Source organism: Siphateles boraxobius, unplaced genomic scaffold, assembly GCF_051911475.1.
Source record: "Siphateles boraxobius isolate OS27281-9 unplaced genomic scaffold, OSU_SipBor_1 55, whole genome shotgun sequence".
Lineage (NCBI taxonomy): Eukaryota > Metazoa > Chordata > Actinopteri > Cypriniformes > Leuciscidae > Siphateles > Siphateles boraxobius.
The window spans coordinates 7,663,911-7,678,996 of NW_027509181.1; the positions used below are offsets into that span (position 1 = coordinate 7,663,911).

Here is a 15,086-nt window from a genome sequence, read left to right on the forward strand (position 1 = left end):
CTGTTTATTTCATTTGTTTCTTTGTTCTATTGTATCTTTGGTCTTATTTTACTTGTCTGTAATAATGTTTTCATTTTATAGTAGTCTAGTAGTTTTAGCTGTGGTATTGAAATTGCAATAAAGAATTTCCACTGGTATCTAAATTTGTCATGGCAAAATATTTATGGATAGTAAATTTTCACCAATGGTCATCGGCCATTGGCAGGTGTGGCAAAAATGTAGTTTTACGCCCTCTGTGTTCCATTGTCTTTCGCTCTTCGCATCACTCAACAACACTGTGCTACTAGGGTTATGATATCCACAGAGGCGGCAACCAATAAGCCTGACGATTCTCTCCATCGTTTAATGAAACAGCAGGTCATGTAATTTCAACATGGCCAAATACATGGATGGGTGGAGCGCTTGCACTGTACATTATTAAAACTCTTTTTATAGAAAACTATTGTGTGTAGTCTTGATATCATGTGAGTGTAGAACTGAATGTACCTTTAAAGTAATATGCATTATACAATTTTATAAATCATTTAAACTCAAACCAGTGTTTTCCATTTATTTATTTGGTGAGTAGCCATGCCTAAGCAGGATAATGTACAGTCAGCTGGTCATTATAGCAAAATAAATCCCCACAGGATGATACAAGGATCATTTTAGTGTTAATGACTGTACATTATCGTAAATCTGACCAAAATTTTGACCACAGTATAATTCAAATAAAATCTCCACTGCGAAAAGGCCCTTTTGTGTCAATGTGTAATCCGTCTGAAGTTGACCCATTTGGTTGTCATCAGTTGAACCACACTGGCATTGAAAAAGTCAAGTAGTTCAAATATTTAGCATAAAAAAATCTTTAAACCAGAGGAATTGTCAGCCAGGCAGACAGACTTTACCAGCAAAAAGAAGTCCAACTATTGTGAAAAATATTGATAAAACAAAAAGTACATATGAGGACCCAACAACAGTATTATTGGGTAATTTGTAAGGTTGTCCTCCGACTTGATTGATGTAAAATCCAACTGGAAATATGAGGGCAGCCATGCAGAAAAGGATCACTATGAAAAGCAAAAAAGATAACATAAGGTTATTAAAACCAATCAACAGACTTGGATTATTTGTGCAAATCAATTTTCCCTTTAGGTAACCTACTTGCCATGAAAGCAATCCAGCGGGCATACTTTGTTGCCTCTCGCCGCCAGTGTGAGATCACAAGCAGGCCACATGTGATGGAGAGCGAGACGATGCCCAAAATAATGAAGAACAGGGTAATGACCCATTCTGGAGGAAGGCTTGGGGAGATACATATCCTGTTTCGACCATGGATGGTCTGGCATTGCTTGACTAGACCCACAGTAAGAGCTCCTACATGCAAAACACATGAAAATGTCATGACTTTAAAGAGTAAAAGTCTTTGTTTAACACCACATAACACAAGAAGATAAAACAGCATACAGAAATTACATCAGGGTGAGTAAATAATGTCATGTTCCTTTAAGTACTTTACAAAAGGGCATAATGATGATATCAATATATGATATATGCAGATTTCCTGTAAAATGGACAAAAACAAGAAGAACAGAGTTATAGGAGTCTCTTATAATGTTCAGAATTCCACACTAAATTTTGTAATTTAAATCGAGCTGAGGAAAGAGGGGGAATTAGTAACCATTTCTACAAATACACTAACAATTGATTCAAATATATCTTAAATCATACTGTTTTTGAAAGCTTTGTGACTCAGGACATTAGAAAATCTTTTGAAAACCTAGCCTATAACTTTGCAGTTGCGGATATTTATATGACCAAAAGTAAGATGAAATTATGATAGCTTGTAATGAAAATCAATGAAATCTTTATAACAGTATAGCAGACTACTTGCATAAAATACATAAATATAAGATATTACTCTATATCTCCCAATAATGTCTAAGTAAGATGATATTTAAATGCTTAGTTTTATGATCAAACCTCTGTAGTCTTAATTATAGGGGTCGAACACATATGATATAATGCAGTGCACCTCTGATTCAAATTTACAAATGAACATTCCTCAAAATCATAATATCTCATATTTGATACTTGCATTTTACCATGATATTTTTCTGAAAAATTGTTTAGATAATCAAGCAAACCTAAGTTGCTTCACTTTAGTAGGTGTTCAGTAAGTGTTCAACTTGAAATATTACGAATATAAAACTTAATCTTACATTTACTTTATTAATATCAGTGAAGATTTCACAGCAAAAACATTTTTAAATTTTACTAAAAGGCTTTTTACTTGCTAAAAAGTATAAACAGTAAATCAGAAGACAGAAAGCATGTAGCAGATTGTGTACAACAGTTTTTCGTTTAGTTTTGATAACTCAATAATTTAGAGGCATTAGAAATGTGTGTATCAAATATGATACAGTAGACTTTATACGGTTAAGCTGTATGATCAAGATAAAAGACTAATGTAAAAATCTCATTGGGAGGTCTGCTGGACACCAACTCCAACAAACACCAACAAAATGCGAGTAATTGGTTGAAAAACTGCCCAATCCAGCTTTACCGTGGGGAAGTTTTATTCAAAGTCACTGCACAGGGTATCCTGTTCTTTCCCTGCACATCCATAAGAACAGTTGTTTACCCCTTTGTCTCAAAATCTACCATCAGCTTTTTAATGTAGTGCAGAAGTCTTTGAAACATATTTATATATATTTGAGTAAATTATGTGCCTCATTTGCTATATCATTTGAATGTAAATGTATATACACATATATATACAAAGTTTAACACACACTACTTACCAGAAACAATTATATGGACGTGAAATACTGTTTTGGATTGTTTTATTATGTCAGAACAAAAAGAGCTGTGATACAACAGAGATGAAAGTAGCACAGCTACATAGGACATAGGTTGAGTGGGAGAACAGTCAATTATCCATCTTATTTTTAACTGAGAGCGAGAGCGGCCATTTGTAAATTGAATGCGCCTGGCTTCCGGTGTCATCCACTGCCAGTTATTTTTAGCTGTACAAAACCGCTTGTTATGCTGCTTGACTGAAAAAACTAGTTTTTCATACCATTTTATTTTAATGTATTGTCATCATCATTATAAGCATGGTTTGTAGCACATTGTTTTTCTTCCCATTTACTGCACTTTGCTATTCTTAGTTATTTACCTATAGCAGCTAATGAACTGGAAGTCTTGCACATTCAGAGAAAATTGCAACGTACAGTGTGTACAGTTTAGCATCATTATGCAACAATATTTTAGATAGAATATTTCTCCAGTAAGATTGTGCTGTGAATGTTTACAGCATTCAGTAAGCATTGTACTTTTTGTTCTCTGCTACATCTCTATGGGGGAAAAAAAGAAACGGCTGCTGAACATCTGTTTTGTGACACATTCGTCTGGGAGAGTATCTTCATAATAATTTGTCAAATTTAAATTAAAAAAAGCTCTTCTTCAACAAAACTAATGTCTGCAGACCCTGCTGGCCCATAATGTGTTAAAAGTCAGAAAGTTTAATGAATATTTTTGTCTTATTTGAGAGTTAAAGTGAAGTAAAAAATCCTTTGCAAGATCATTCGCAGCAACAACAGTCTATTAATATTATTCCCACGTTTGCATAACAGAACAATTTTCCAACTAATTAACTGCTGTGTGGATCTCATCTCTGTGGAAGACAATTCCCAACAGACTTCATTAATACAGCAACAAACACACTGTGTAATCAACAACACATTTCCCTTAAAAGCGTTCTTCTTCACATCTCACTAATGCAAAACATTTAATCACTGGCTTTTAACAGCTAATGCCAGATGCTTTATATATTTATATGTTCTACCCATAAATGGTTGTGGAGAATGGAAAATTATAGTGCACTTTTTTGACCTGCAATGTGTCCCAACAACTACAGCAAGGAAAAATGTGCTTGTTTAATGCATAAATAAATGTATTAGAGCCAGATTAATTGTTTTATATGGATTAAATGGATATGTGTGTTGCAAACAGACACAATGCTCTTTATGCTCAAGTATAAAAACATTGCACATGCAGATACACGTGTAGTTGCCATAGTATTTGACTGAACATTAAGTTTCTTACCCTCTTGGCCGCCTGTATTGATCCAATCTGGATTTGCAATACTTGCAATAGCAAAGATATCTGCTGCGAGAAAGAGACATCCTGAAATAATGGTGAGTTTATCCATTTTCATACTTCAGATTGTGAACTTCATGAGTTGAGGTCTGTTTAGTGTTTGGGATTGTATGAGACAACTTTCACTCCCTCTTTCCAGTGGGAACCTCATGGAGATGATCTCAGTTCATAACAGTAAGCATCTGAATGACAGTTGAGTGATATGATGCAGACAGCAGTATGACATTCAACACACAGCACATCATCCCATTATGAAGTATTACTCCTCACGTAATGTTACTACAGAGCTGACCATTAACAACATCTAATACTTGAGCATCGCTGAGAGGAAAATCAGAAGTATTTCGATGTTACGTCTGTACTGGATCTTCCCTCTTGATTTGTGGATATCAGTGGAAAAGATTCCACAGCGCACGAGTCTGTTCACCCATCACTATCGGATATGCTGGCATATGTCGTGCTTTACCGATAAATGCAGTTGTCCTTCGTTTCTTATATTTTTCCGCGTTTCTGTTAAAACTAGTATACCGTAGAACAGCGTCCGCGAAGCTTTCAAAACAAAAACCTGCTCGCGAGATGTTTTCCCTTTGTAAGGAATAACGGAGGGGGCAGGAGAACATGACGCAACACATGACGTCACCAGTCTGATTTTGACAGTTGTTGTGCTCTCATTAGAAATGCCAATGAACAAAATAGAGGTTTTATGTAATATTTGCTTGAAAGTATATCTCTGCATAATTACATGGAACTGACCTGACCTAAACTAAACACTAACCCTAGAGAAAATACACGTTATTAATATTACTCCGTAGGCCTACTTATGTAAAATTACACCAACAATAACACTGCATATGGGTCATTCCATGTTAATGACTAGCATAATAAAATTGTGATTTTAGTTAAAAATCTAAACTGAACACATTTTTTATATATAAAAATAAAGAGATCACATACACACGTGTCTATTATTAAATAATTTCAGGAATGACCCATATATAAACTCAGCAATTATGTAAAATCCAAATAAGCTTTACATATCTTTATTGGAAAGGGTTAAAACAAGCTTTTTCATGCTCATTCAATAAACCATAAACAATTATCACACCTGTGGAACAGTCCTTAAAACGCAAACAGTTACAGGCGACAGAAAATTAAAGTCACAGTTCCAAAAATTTAGGACATTAAAGAGACCTTTCTACTGACTCTGAAAAACACCAGAAGATGCCCAGTGAACTGTAATGCAAGACTCCTATTAGACAGGGCTAGAGGCAGACAGGAAGGAAAGCTGATTGTCCTTGCAGTGCCAAACCACATCTAACCATATGTCCCCATCAGACATGTCTGAGAACCTTAGAGTAACATCTCTCAGGAAGGACTGGTAGATCTTGTGCACTCCATGAGGATGAGATGCACTGTAATAAGACTTATAGAAGCTGGTGGCAATATACCACATACAGTATTTACTGCTACTTTTGATATTGACTCTTGCTCTGTTCGGGGAGTCATTATTCCATTTCTGTTCGTCAAATGTCTTTGAAATTTGTTCAGTTTAGGGACCGTTCGGTATTTATGGAAAGGGCCACCGCCACCGGAGGAAAATAGGGGAGCGTCATGTCTTTTTATTCTTTGTTGAGGGGAGGGTCATTCAACTTTTTTTAGTCTAGGGGAGGGTCACCCAACTTTTGTATTCATGAAAACAGCAACATTTCAAAGTGGCTTGTTTGGTGCCTATTTTTTCCATGTAGCTTTATGTAGCTCTCTCGGTCCCCCTATCAGATGGGTCTGACCCAACAAAAATCCAGTTTGGCGCTGAATTTTGAACAGTTCAAACAGGTGGTGTCCAGGGTGAGTGGAGTCTGTGATGATTCATGTACAGAACGCCACTGAAATGTTTACCCGGCATAGCTTTAAAGCACGAGCAAATAATGAACTTTTGTTATTGCGAATGAGTGCAGTGAGTGTCCTGTGAGTGTAACTCTACCGCGGCATTAACATGTGATATGAATGTACGTGGAGTGTATTGGGACTGAGGCGCCAGAACTGCAGCTGATAGAATGTGCGCTGCACGATACTACCATATTTTAGTTTCCATTCTTATTGTGTTTTCACAACAATGTTAGTGAGTAAATCTACTGAAATTGAAACCATAACAATGGAGTGTGATGTGTTAGACGTAGGGCTACCACATTTTTAAATTTCTATTAGAATTATTTAAAGTTAACATAATAAAATACGCAGACCTACACCAAAAAATAGTTGAGGATAATTAAAATTGGGCAATTCCAATGGACGTGACATTTGCAGTCAAAACTTGAAATATAAATGATCAGAAAAATGCATTTAATAGGCTACTGAAACGTCTGTTTATATATATAGCAAGCTTGATGTCTACTTTTAAACAGAACATTTAAAAACGACTGCTCTCTGCTTATGTAATCCGTATGAAATCTTTGAAGATCGCGAGTCAGCATTGTCAACTTCATCTTGAAGCCGACACACTGACACAGAAAAACCTTGTTTAAAACAATTAAAATCTCTCCTTGCTATATTTGACATATTCATAATCATTACTTTTGACGGTCTTTGTGGCAGCTTTAAGATACTTTATTGGGAGCGCCACCCGTGTTACATGAACGCGTCACCATTGCACCACCGAAAACATGATTTTTAAAAAAAAAATCTAAAATAAAAAATCATGATACGATCCGAATTGTAGGTTTGGTCTATCGTTACAGCCTTAGTAAGATGAGAAAGCATGAGTTTAGTAGTTTGTCATGGTTGTAAAAAAAACAATGGCTATCTGAACATCTTTGCCAAGCGCAAAGTGTCATGCCTTTTTTCACAATCATTTTGGAGGGTCGTAGAAAAATGTATTACTGGCGAAGGGAGGGTCAAGTCTTTTTTTGACAACAGATCTCAAAACTCCTCCGGTGGCCCCCTTAAATAAAAACGAACTACTCGGTTACTCACGTAACCTCAGTTCCCTGAGTTAGGGAACGAGTATTGCGTAGCTATACGCAGTGGGGGAAACTCCTTTTCCTCGATTTACTGAAGCCTTTATGTAAAGCGCATTTGCAGCTGCACAGCTAGAACATGAGCGTCTGGCTCGCTCATAGGCTGCGCTGCGGCAACTGCACATCCAATGGCGCAGGCGCCTCTGACGTGCAACCAATGAGATAACTCTGCGTCATACACGTCAGAGCCCGCCAAGGGGGCGTGACCTCAGTCTATAATAGCCCCCGAATTCGCCATTATAGCAGGTTTAACGACTGAAGCGACAACTTGCCATGTTACCATAGTGCGGCTGGCTACGCAATACTCGTTCCCTAACTCAGGGAACTGAGGTTACGTGAGTAACCGAGTAGTTCCCTTTCGAACGGTCACTTCGTATTGCGTAGCTATACGCAGTGGGGACGCCATGCAAAACGCCGCACTGAGTAACTGGCTGTCACTGCAACTCAGGACCCCTGAGCGTACAGAACAAGCCATAACCGCATAATTTATGTAAAAATAGACCAGACACCGTCAGATCTCCGTAGTATACATCAGTAGAAATACCCAATATACTACACCAATGAACCCAGACTCTGTCGGGGTTATTAGTATACGAACATATACCCAGTCAAGTGGGTTTATATATGAAATCTTAACCAGCTAAAGCGGGTTGATATCTGTTATGGAATATAACCGGCCGAAGCGGGTTTTATATATGTATGGAATTTATATATGTCATATAACCGGCCAAAGCGGGTTTTGTATATGTCATATAACCGGCCCAAAGCGGGTTTATATATATATAAATATAACCAGCCACAGCGGGTTTATGTATGAACTACAACCGGCCAGCAGCGGGTTTCATGTATATATGTGAATGTGATTGTGCACAGTAATATATGACAAGACCGGCCACCCACGGGTCTTAATCATACCGAAAGCACCTTCGCCTGCAGGGAAGGCACTTCCATATTATAAAAACTCATAAATGTGGAAGGCGAGGACCAGCCGGCCGCATCACAAATATCACTAATGGGAATGCCAGATGACCAAGCCCATGACGAGGCCATACCTCTGGTTGAATGGGCCTTGACGCCTATAGGGCAAACTTGACCCGCTGCGGTATAAGCCATAGAAATAGCATCCACTATCCATCTAGACAGTCTTTGCTTAGTGACTGGATCCCCCTTGGATCTACCACCAAAGCAGACAAAAAGCTGTTCTGATTGTCTAAAAGACGCAGAACGCTCCAGATAGATTCTCAGCGCTCTGACAGGGCAGAGAAGATTAACCTCTCCATCCTCTGCAGAAGGAGGGAGGGCTGATAACGTCACCACCTGTGCTCTGAACGGTGTTGAGAGCACTTTAGGAACGTAACCATGTCTGGGCTTGAGGATGACTCTGGAGTCATCTGGACCCCACTCCAAACATGCAGGGCTCACAGAGAGTGCCTGCAGATCTCCCACTCGCTTGATAGATGCCAAAGCCATAAGGAGAGCGGTCTTCAGCGAGAGGGGTTTTAGATCAACCGATTGGAGCGGTTCGAAAGGTGGACCTTTCAGAGCCCTCAGGACCGTGGAGAGGTCCCAAGATGGCACAGATGGAGGTCTGGAGGGGTTCATTCTCCTAGCACCTTTAAGGAATCTGACGACCAGGTCGTTTCTTCCTAGTGACTGGCCAGCCACCAGAACATGATGTGCTGCTATGGCTGCCACATACACTTTGAGCGTGGACGGGGAGCGACCCGCATCCAGCAGCTCCTGTAAGAATGAGAGAACTACAGATATCTCACATGACTCTGGGTCAGCCTGATTTTTCGAGCACCAGCTGGAAAAACCCGACCATTTCGAAGCGTAAAGGCGCCGAGTCGACGGGGCCCTGGCTTCAGATATAGTGCTTAAGACCTTCTCAGGAAGGTCTTTGGGTACCCGTTGAGGGGCCACACATGGAGGGCCCATAAGTCGGGTCTCGGATGCCACAATGTCCCGTTCGCCTGTGTGAGGAGGTCTTTCCTCAGTGGGACAGGCCATGGGATTGTGTCCGATAACTGAACCAGTTCCGGGAACCACGGTCTGGTTTTCCAGAGAGGGGCCACCAGAAGGACTGGGCACCCGCTCTCTCTGACCCGTTTGATGACTTGTGGAATCATCGAGACGGGGGGAAAGGCATAAAGGGGACGGTTGGGCCAGACATGGGCCAGCGCGTCCCTGTCCTTCGAGAAGAACAATTTGCAGTGGGTGTTGATTCTCGAGGCGAATAGGTCGACTTCGGCCTCGCCAAACACCTTCCATATCAGACTGACCGTCTGTGGGTTCAGGGACCACTCGCCGAGGGGAGTGTTGCCCCGTGAAAGCATATCCGCGCCCACATTCTGGATGCCCGGTATATGCGCTGCTCTCAGAGAGCTCAGGTTGGTTTGTGCCCATAAGAGGAGGTCTCTCGCCATCGCATGCAGGTTTCCTGACCTGATGCCCCCCTGGCGATTTATGTAGGCCACCACTGATATATTGTCTGTGCGGACTAAAACGTGGTGACCCCTGAGGTTCGACAGAAATGCTTTCAGGGCCAATCCAACTGCTTTCATCTCCAGGCAGTTGATATGTAAGCTCTGCTCCGTGCTCGACCAGAGGCCGGATGCAGGCATGCCCTCGTGCAGCGCTCCCCAACCCAGGTTGGACGCATCTGTAAGAACCATTTTCCTTCTGGAAATTGTTCCCATTGTCACCCCCTCGTGGTACCAGTTCTGCGCTCGCCAGGGAATCAGGGTTCTTAAACAACCGTGATTTACCATAATGCGCAAGTTGCCTGACTGCCATGCGTGAGTTGGCACACGCCGTTTCAGCCAGTGCTGCAGCGGGCGCATGCGCAGTAATCCCAAGCGGAGTACTGGCGATGCTGCTGCCATGAGACCAAGCAGTTTCTGAAATTTCTTCAGTGGCGCGTGCTCGCGCGCTCTGAAAGTGCCTGTAAGCGCTCGCACTGAGAGCGCGCGCTCTGGTGTGAGTCGCGCTGTCATCGCTCTCGAGTCTAAAACTGTACCCAGAAAGATCACACTCTGGCTGGGGGTTAGTTTGCTTTTTGACACATTGATTGTGAAACCCAGGCATTTTAGATGGCTGAGAATCAAATCCCTGTGAGCTAATAGCTCGGTTCTCGACTGTGCCAGCACCAGCCAGTCGTCGAGATAATTTAACACACGCACTCCCTGATGTCTCAGGGGAGAAAGCGCTGCATCCACACACTTCGTGAATGTACGGGGTGCTAACGATAGACCGAACGGCAGAACGGTGTATTGATAAGCTTGGCCCTCGAAGGCGAATCTCAAGAATGGCCTGTGACGAGGGTTTATCTGAATGTGAAAGTAAGCGTCTTTCAGATCCATTGTGACAAACCAATCCCCCGTGCGCACTTGCGCGAGGATATGTTTGATAGTTAACATTTTGAACGGCCGTCTCATGAGAGCTTTGTTCAAATGTCTCAAATCTAGAATGGGTCTGAGACCGCCGTCTTTTTTCGGAATCAGAAAATAGCGGCTGTAAAAACCCATGTGTTTTAGCGCGGGGGGGACTAATTCTATCGCCCCTTTTGCTAATAGATTCTGTACTTCGGTGCGAAGCACGTGACCCACGTTGCTTCTCACCGAAGTCTCGAGAACCGCCTGAAATTTCGGGGGTCTGCGAGCGAATTGGAGCGAGTAACCTCGCTTTATAGTGTTTATGACCCAACTCGACACACCGGGGATAGCTTGCCAGGCTAGAACACGTGTGGCTAGGGCTTGACACACTGACTGGGGCTGGTCGCCTAATGTAGGGGGACCGGATACCCTTATCATGTGATTTGTGCATACATTGAGTATTGGACTGACTGTACAGGCATTCGCGTGTGGGGAAGTCAGTGTTACAACAGGGGAGGGGCCGCCTAGTGAAGGGGGACCTGATACCCTTATATTGTGATTTGTGCACACATTGAGTATTGGACTGACTGTACAAGCATTTGCGTGTAGGGAAGGCAGTATTATAACGGGGGAGGGGCCGCCTGATGAAGGGGGACCGTGAACCCACGTGTTGTGTTTGTGAAACATACTCTTTTTGTGCTTTATATGGGTCGCCGTGAAAACGGCGTTTGTTTGCAAGAACGCGCTTACTGTTGCGGGCCTGTCTGCAGTAATAAAATCCCCAGCCACCTGAACTGAACAAGGGGCTGTGGGAAGTTTTGTTGACTTCTTCGAGGGTGGTCCGGCGAGTGCGGGACCCGTGCCCTCTCTCTTTCCCCTGCATGCTAGGACGACTTTGGCGGCGCTGTGTGAGGCGCGGCGCTTGGTCTGGGGCCTTGGCGTCGGGGAAGCGGGAAGCGCTTGGTTGCTCTCGGCTGGCGCTGGGCATCAGCCGCAGGGCGGGGCTGAGAGGCCTGCTTCGTGGGCTTTGTTGGCCGAGGCGTCGGCGGGGCTAGCTTGTGAGCACTCGACGCCGAGCTAGAGCGCTTAGGCAGGAAGTGACGCATGGCCTGGGACGCTTTCTGTGCCTCGGTGTATCTTTCTGAGAACCCCTTCACTGCCGGGCCGAAGAGGCCGGTGCTGGATACTGGGGCGTCGAGGAACTTTGTTCTCTCCGCGTCCTTAATGTCGGTGAGGGTAAGCCAGAGGTGGCGCTCGAGCACGACCAAACTCGCCATATTCCTCCCGATAGCCTGCGCTGTGGCCTTAGTAGCTCTCAGGGCCAGGTCTGTGGCGCTCCGAAGGTCCCGAAAAGCCTCAGGGTCCGGGCCAGCCTCGTCCATAGACCGGAGGAGTTTGGCCTGGTAAACCTGCAGCACGGCCATCGTGTGCAGGGCCGATGCAGCCTGACCGGAGGCGGAATACGCGCGTCCGGCGAGGGCTGAAGTGCTACGGCACGGCTTGTTGGGATGCACAGCTCTAGTTCGCCAGCTAGCAGCTGTGTTCGGGCAGAGATGAGCGGCCAACGCCTCTTCGAGGGGCGGCAACGACTCATAGCCTTTTTCCGCTGCTCCGTCCACGGAGGAGAGCGTCGCGAAAACTGCGGGGCCTCGTGTGGAATAAGGAGTGCGCCAGGCCTTGGTAAGCTCCTCGTGTACCTCAGGAAAAAATGGCGCTGGCTTGTGACGAGGGGCCTGTTGGTGCCCTGGCAGAAACCAGCCATCCAGCCGACTTCGAGGGGGTTCAGCGGGCGCGGCCCACTCGAGCTCGAGGTCCGCTACGGCCTGCGTCAGGATCCGAAGCATTTCCGCGTCGGAGTTAGTCCTGGTAGCTGAGGCGTTGGGCGTTGGCTGGGAAGCCATGACGGGGTCGAAAGAGCCCGGCCATTCTTCCTCAGACGCAGCGATAGACAGGCTGTCGTCGTGCTCGCTAGGCCCGCCGAAGGAGACAAGGCCCGCCACGTGGGGGGGGCGCTGATCTCCCTCGAACAGGACCGGAGATGAACGGGTTGGAGAGAGTGAGGCACGCGGGGACGAGGCCGGCGTGCGTTCACTAACATCCATGTTCTCCGGCTGCCGTTGGCTGCGGCGCTTCTTCTTCCTTGGCTGAAGTAGGGCCGGAAAAGGAAGCGCGGGAGAGGCGGCGTCGCCGTCACGGGAGAGGGCTAGCCGATTTCGCAGCACGGAGATGGGCATGCTCTCGCAGGCCGCACATCCGCCGGCAGATAGTGCATTCTCCGCGTGGTGAAGTCCCAGGCATGGAATGCAGCTAGCGTGTTCGTCCGCCTCGTGCAGCTTGCATCCGCACGTGGCGCAGGTCTTAACACGATGCATTTGAACAACGCTCGTACAAATAATACAATATACAAGAGCAATGAAAAGGATATCGCCGGATAGCCACAGGAGAGACGGCGTCAGGAGAAACACGGTGAAATGTGTCGTCTGCTGAACTGTAGCTGGCTCAGGCTGAAGGCTTGTTCGACGGCGAAGGCTCAATAAATGGTCAGAGACGTGAAGTTTGTCGCTGAAGGAGTAAAATCTGCTATAATGGCGAATTCGGGGGCTATTATAGACTGAGGTCACGCCCCCTTGGCGGGCTCTGACGTGTATGACGCAGAGTTATCTCATTGGTTGCACGTCAGAGGCGCCTGCGCCATTGGATGTGCAGTTGCCGCAGCGCAGCCTATGAGCGAGCCAGACGCTCATGTTCTAGCTGTGCAGCTGCAAATGCGCTTTACATAAAGGCTTCAGTAAATCGAGGAAAAGGAGTTTCCCCCACTGCGTATAGCTACGCAATACGAAGTGACCGTTCGAAAGGGAACAGTCCCTTATGTCTCAGTTAAAAAAAGCAGTCGAAAGTCAGAGGATGTAGCCTATCTAATACACATTTAAAATAGAAATATTTTGTAACAATATACACTACCGTTCAAAGTTTTTTTAAAAAGAAATTAATACTTTTATTCAGCAAGGATGTGTTAAATTGATAAAAAATGATAGTAAAGATTTATATTGTTCGAATAGATTTCTATTTAGAATAAATGTGGTTCTTTTCAACTTTTTATTCATCAATGAATCCTGAAAAAAGTATACGGTTACAAAAAATATTACGCAGCACAACTGTTTCCAACATTGATAATAAAACAGCATATTAGAATGATTTCTGAAGGATCATGTGACACTGAAGACTGGAGTAATGGCTGATGAAAATTCAGCTTTGCATCACAGAAATAAATTATATTTTAAAGCATGTTAAAATATAAAAACCATAATTTAAATTGTAATAATATTTTACAATATTACTGTTTTTTGCCTGTTTCTTTGATCAAATAAATGAGCTTGATGAGCATAAGATTTTTTTCAAAAACATTAAAAACAATGTTTCCCAAATTCTGAAAGGTGCTGTGTGTGTGTGTGTGTGTGTGTGTGTGTGTGTGTGTGTGTGTGTGTGTGTGTGTGTGTGTGTGTGTGTGTGTGTGTGTGTGTGTGTGTGTGTGTGTGTGTGTGTGTGTGTGTGTGTGTGTGTGTGTGTGTGTGTGTATGCATGCAAAGATGCTTTGGACTGACCTAAAATGTTATAAGGAGAAAACAATGACTGTACTATACTGGAAATATTATTACAACTGGATGGAAATAATATATATTTTAATGGCTGATGAAATTGAGTTTTTTAAATCCATTTTAATGTGTGTAAACTAATGTTTGATGTAAAATAGGCAACCAGGCTATTAAAGAATGAAATGTTTTATTATTTGATTTTTTATTTGAAAGAGAAACATTTACTCTATTTAGAAATGTATTAAATATATTGTTAAATAGGGGCTTTTGTTTGTTTTAACTTTATCTTTGCTCAATTTAACCACTTAAAGTTTCACATTGTGTATTATGAATGAACATTTCTCTTCACTGAAAGTAACTTTTCCTAAAAGTGTTCCTCAGGCTTTTGACCAGTGAAGCACAATATTTCTGTCACGACCACTATCGTCAAATACGATTGACAGTTAGCATACAGTTTGGATTGGCGGTATGGTTCTGCTCTGGGCAAGAACTCCCTACACATCCATACAGCCTAGCATGGTTAAGAGCAGGGAGAGCAGCAATAACCCCCTTAGGGTAAACAGAACAGAACCAACATGAATGTATTGCAGATATCATTAATGTCAATATTTTAATATACAACATAATTCGAAAATTTAGGCTGATTCAGGGGGAATCAGAATGCCAAATCCTGACTGCACGAGAAGAAGAGCTGGGGATGGAGGAGGGTAGTTTGCTCCTGTGAAAAGCGATAGCTGCTGATAATACTGAAGGAGCTTATATATGTATACAGTGATAGGCATTGTATTACTACAGGTAGACATGGATCAGCTGAGTAAGCTGATGCGAGCTTCACCTGCCAGAACTGACGCTACACTTGATATTCAGTCATTCATGAGCATGTATATGATTTTAAAAATAATTTTACAGAGACTACACTTACAATTAATAAAAATCTAAAAAAAACACTGACATTTCCAAGG

General features: G+C 43.2%; 1 protein-coding gene across 1 annotated transcript; it reads right to left on the reverse strand.

The window, feature by feature from the left end:
- Positions 1-550: 550 nt before the first annotated feature.
- mosmob (modulator of smoothened b) lies at positions 551-4,315 on the reverse strand. Its single transcript, XM_077206150.1, has 3 exons — positions 4,090-4,315; positions 1,144-1,356; positions 551-1,049 (listed from the first exon to the last, which is right to left on the reverse strand). Exons 1-3 carry the CDS (start codon positions 4,199-4,201, stop codon positions 865-867), a joined length of 510 nt encoding a protein of 169 aa, XP_077062265.1. The 5' UTR covers positions 4,202-4,315; the 3' UTR covers positions 551-864.
- Positions 4,316-15,086: the final 10,771 nt, after the last annotated feature.